This window comes from Aplysia californica, unplaced genomic scaffold, assembly GCF_000002075.1.
Source record: "Aplysia californica isolate F4 #8 unplaced genomic scaffold, AplCal3.0 scaffold01164, whole genome shotgun sequence".
NCBI classification, from domain to species: Eukaryota; Metazoa; Mollusca; class Gastropoda; order Aplysiida; family Aplysiidae; genus Aplysia; species Aplysia californica.
The window spans coordinates 5,234-10,584 of NW_004798434.1; the positions used below are offsets into that span (position 1 = coordinate 5,234).

General features: G+C 38.8%; 1 protein-coding gene across 1 annotated transcript in view; it reads right to left on the reverse strand.

Moving 5' to 3' along the window:
* Positions 1–1,065: 1,065 nt before the first annotated feature.
* Positions 1,066–5,351, reverse strand: part of LOC101855226 — an 11,115-nt gene continuing 6,829 nt past the window's right edge. Inside the window, exons 3-4 of the mRNA XM_005112016.3 lie at positions 3,516–3,620; positions 1,066–1,740 (exon numbers count right to left, since the gene is read on the reverse strand). Coding sequence (XP_005112073.1) covers positions 1,543–1,740; positions 3,516–3,620 — 303 coding nt within the window. The 3' untranslated portion in view covers positions 1,066–1,542. The remainder of the gene's footprint in view (positions 1,741–3,515; positions 3,621–5,351) is intronic.

Below are 5,351 nucleotides of genomic sequence, written 5' to 3' on the forward strand. Positions count from 1 at the left end.
GTTAGTGGTAGCAGATGATTGTTCCCAAAATATCTTTGACAAGTCGAGATATTGGTAGCTGACAAAATTCCTTGACGTGAAGAGATATTGATAGTGCACGAGTAACTTTTACACAATTTGATAAATTCACCGGTATTTGACGAATATCCATGTATTTAAGCTATCCGTAACACACGAATGAACAGGGTCTGTATTATAATTCTCTGCCACTGACGAATAGCCAAATCATGAGGAGCTATTAGCCACACAAGAAGGGTCAGAGTTCAGACTATTCTGTAGGGTGTGTGGTGTGGGCGCCATTCGTTCTGGTGACGTCACTAGCAGTAGATCTTTGTGTTCAGAGTGGACATCTATATATGTGAGGCAGCGTGGTGGAATCAGGCTCTCGTCAATTTTTGGGCATTAATATGGAGTTATTTGTATCATTTTATAGCTCATTCATTTGCCTTGCTTTTACCGAAAAAAAATACCCATCTATCTTGAATAGAAGTCGAGATATTTGCAGTTGAAGGAAGTGGGGTCGCTTTGTTTCAGAGGAAAAATTAGTGAGAAAATGGTAGCCAAAGATTAGTTATTTTCTTAGCTTAAGAGTCCGTGGTAACTGAAAATTAACATTTTTTGTGCTTTAAAAAAAACGTTTTTCTGAAATATCCACACAGAAATGAGTTCTTTAAAGGGCATGAAAGGTGTTGAGCCAAAAAACAAAAATGTGTTAACAATTCACAAACCTGCGGAAAAATGAAAGTTTCTTCACTTTGATTATTTTGACGAGAGCCTGATTCCACCACGCTGCCTCATATAATTAGCTGGGCCCCCTTTCGATGAAAGGAATGATCTGTACATTGACATCAACCGAAATTCATTGGCCTACTATATCTATTATACTCTACTGGAATGGAGCAATAAATCATGAGTGATGCAAAAAAATTAGAAGCTCTAGATCTTCACTCTTAAAACAAAATGCGTCTCGCGAAATATCACTTCAGGCACTTCCGCTGTGAGGGACAGCTGCGCAGATTTGTTTCGTTTCTCAGTGAAATAATCACAAAGGCCAAAGAAGGACGGTAACTTTTTGCCAAATATATTTTTCTAAATTAAGGAAATGAATAAATCAAATATCGGGCTCCATCATGGGGACCTACCAATCATTTTACAGATGCATGCCAACTTTCAACCCTGTAGCTGTCGTAGTTGTTATGGGAACGGTGACAAAATTTGTTTCCAAGTTGTCAAATATATAAAAGATATCTATACATATTATATACATTATGAAAGTTCGTCACTTTGGTGGCCCAAAACTTCCGAACCACTTAACTTTCGAATTCGAAAAAATTAACGGTGGCTCAGAAGTTCTATTAAGGAGCCTGAAATCACTGTGGTTTAATTTTCAAGGCTTTTTCTTAGTTTCGTTTAGATTTTATCGTGGGAAAGTTTGTCTTCTAAGACGCCATTGTAAACAAGTGAGACTTCCGTTCACATGCAGTGCGCACTGAACCCAAAATGACTTGACGATTATGTCCGTTCATCGAAAGGGGAACCCAGCTAGTTCCTGTGTATCATGAATACGTTAGCCTGTTCTTGCACAGCTCTCTCGTTTGTGGTGACATCGTTGTTATTCTGTCCAGCAAAATGATTGACCGATTCTGCATCCCTTGTTGAGGTTTCGTTGGGATTTCTGACTGTTAAGGACATGTCTAAGGGTAGATGCTTGAGACTTATGATCTCCTGTCGATGTTGATTCTGGAAAGAAAAACAAAAAAACAACAACCAAAAAGCAAAATGAAAAAATGAAAAAAAAGAGGAAAATGATATATCGGAATTACCGTTTTTACACCACAAGGTGGAAATACAATTAATTTTATTTCATAGCCTATATCAACGAAATTTGTTAATTCTGTCCTTAGTGGGTGGTTGGCGGGTGCTCTGGTGTGGTTTGCTTCTTCTTTCCTATCTAACATAGATCTATCGTCCTTATCTCCCCTCCTTCTTTTTATGTTTGTTACTCTCTTGTAACACCTCTGATCTTCTGGCGCTCATATGACCTTATGCAGCTGCGAGCGCCGTAAAACCTCTACTAAAACAAAAATTTTGTCCTTTATTCGTTTTACAACCTATGTTTTCTACACACCTCCCTATAAACCTACTTATCTACATTTCTACCCACCTGCTTACCTACCTACCCGCCTACCCGCCTACCCACTACTCCACCCATCCAAGTTAATGTTAATTTCGCCTAGTCACAGCTGCGTTTCGTGTCAATTTGTTAAAAAAGTTGGCGTTCATTTGACTTGTTAACAAACTTAACGTTCATTTCACATGGTCAGCTCAACGTTATGTATTAACATGTTATAAAAAATAAAGTTTATTAAACAAATGCAAGTCACGTGTTAAAATGATAACAAAGTGAACGATAATTTCGCCTAGTCAAAGCCAATTTACGTATCTACAAATTAAGATGTTAGCGTTAATTTAACATGTTAACGTAACGATGGTCAACCAGGACTGTATGTAACATGTTAACATAATTAACGTCTATTCAACAAAGGCAAGTTAGGTGATAGCAAGATAACAAAGTTAATGTAAATTTGACATGGTAAGACCAATGTTATGTACTAACATGGTAACAAAGTTAACGTTTATGTGCCGTAGTCCTAGCCGAATCGCGTGTTAACAAGATAACAAAGTTAACGCTTTTGTGACACAGTCAGAATCGAGTCACGTGTTCATATGTTAACAAAGTTAACTTTAATTTGACATAGTCAGACCCAAGTTATGTGCTTACATGTAAACATAGTTAACGGTTATGTGCTACAGTCACAGCTGAGTCACGTGTTCACAAGTTAACGTTTATGCGGCACAGTAAGAACCGAGTCACGTGTTAACAAGTTAACACAAAGTTAACGTTCATGTGCCACATTCCGTCCGAAGCAAGTAGTGGTTAGCCTACCGGACTCGTAATCGTGAGTGTGCGGGTTCGAGGGTTCGAGCCCGCGGGCCCGACGTTATGTCCGTGGGAAAGGCACTTTACACCAATTTTCCTCACTTCACCCAGGTGGAAATGGGTACCCGGCCATAGACAGCGAAAGATCTTGTCAGTTTGTTAGTGTTTTAGCGCCTATAAATGGCTGCTTGCACTGTATGCTTTCGAGGAAGTTGAGTTTGTTTCAGAATGCTCTCAGGTCTGCTGGGGTAATAGTATAGATTGTGAAGCGCACAGAGCTTGCTGATGAGCGGGGATTTGCGCTATTCAAATACTATCTATTATTATTATTATTATTATTATTACTATTATTATTATTATTATTATTATTATTATTATTATTATTATTATTATTATTACTATTATTACTATTATTACTATTACTATTATTGTTATTGTTATTATTATTATTATTATTATTATTATTATTATTATTATTATTATTATGATGATGATGATGATGATGATTATTATTATTATTATTATTATTATTATTATTATTATTATTATTATTATTATTATTATAGTCACGTACAGTTGTCCTGGCCCTGTAGGCGTCGATGAGGTGAGTGACGTAGTACATGTCAAACACCACGCCTTGACCACTGGTCAGCTCGCCGTCTCTGGGGCAGCCTCGCACCTGTGTGTGTGTGTGGGGGGGGGGGGAGAGAAAGTTGTCGTTTGATGAACGGTGCTGGTGGGGGCTGGTGGTCGAGCGGTTAGGCCGTTGGGCTCGTAAACGAAAGATCATGGGTTCGAACACTGTCAGTGGGTGGTTGGCGGGTGCTCTGGTGTGGTTTGCTCCTTCTTTTCTATCAAACATCTATCGTCCTTATCTCCCCCTCCTTCTTTTTTATAATTTGTTACTCTCTTGTAACACCTCTAATCTTCTGGCGCTCATATGACCTTATGCAGTTGCGAGCGCCGTAAAACCTCTACTAAAACTAAAAAAGAACACTGTGAGGGTCCCGACTTTGCGCCATTGGGAAAGGTATTTTATACTTTTCTGCATTTTGCCCAGTTGGGAATGGTTACCGGTTATAGACAGTGAAAGATCTTGTCTGTCTGTCTGTCTGTCTGTCTGTCTGTCTGTCTGTCTGTCTGTCTGTCTGTCTTGTCCATTTGTTAGTGTGTGAGCTTTTAACTCATTGAAGATGTGAATTTTGCGTCTTTGAAGACGCACTGTTTTGAGGTACCTTAAAAAAGGGCATAACGTTTAAACGTGTATGCAGACATTTCAGTTCTGTTTTCTTTGTTTTGTTTTGTTTTAGTAGAGGTTTTACGGCGCTTGCAACTGCATAAGATCATATGAGCGCCAATGGGTGGACGTCAACAGAGAAGTCCTTTACAGGGAATCAGACTTACTCTGCTCACCTCTCTAGCTTCAACAGCACAAAGTCTGCTTAGACTATCAAGCACCCCTGAAATAGCGGGTCACAAAAGTGTGATAAACATACAAAAGAAGTAGATGAAAATGATAATAGTAAGGTTTAGGAAAGAAAAAGCAGCAGTTCCCTGTTGTAGTTCAGGCACAGTTATGAGCATGACATAGTTAGATCAGCCGATTTACAATTCTACTGTGCATTAGAATGAGAAAATGTTCCCCCTTTGGGAATGGCCTAAAGACACTTCATCAATCAGTGGCACCGCCCCGGGGGTATCTGTTTTCTTTATCTGAAACTTAAAAACGCAGGCAACAATAAATGTATTCTATCAAAAATGTAAAATCGTGTATCTGACATGTCTGGCTCGAAAAGTGAAGCATTATTGGTATTGGCCTCCTGCAAATTGGACGTATGTGTCTGCCTCGTTGACAAAAAGTTTCAATGGCTACATGCACTGTAAACTGTAAAGGGGGTATAACACGTTCAGTTAAAACTGACAGTTGTTCGTCCTCTTTGTCATAAGAAAATACTAACAACATGATTCCATTTGGCTTTAAAACAAATACTTATTGACACTTTGGTTACAAATCTGATATCAGTTTTACAGCACTCTTTGTGGTAAAAAAAATACTACACGATTCCATTAAAATTTGGTTTTAAAACAAATAATTAAATTCTATTGTGGTCTTCAAAATCCAGCTAGCAAAAGAATCACACTAGATGTGAATTTTGACACTTTGGTTCCAAATCTCATATCATTTTTACTATAGGGCTTAGTTTTCAATAACTTTACAAACGAAATTTGTATCGTCGGTGCGTGGGCTGCAGCCAAAGTCGGGACCAGCGTCTCATTGGCTGGTGAGTTTGTGGTCCACATAATATATTGTCGAGCATGCTCCCCTCCCGTGCCCCCTCTCTGTCTGTCTGTCTGTCTGTCTGTCTGTCTGTCTGTCTGTCTGTCTGTCTGTCTGTCTGTCTGTCTGTCT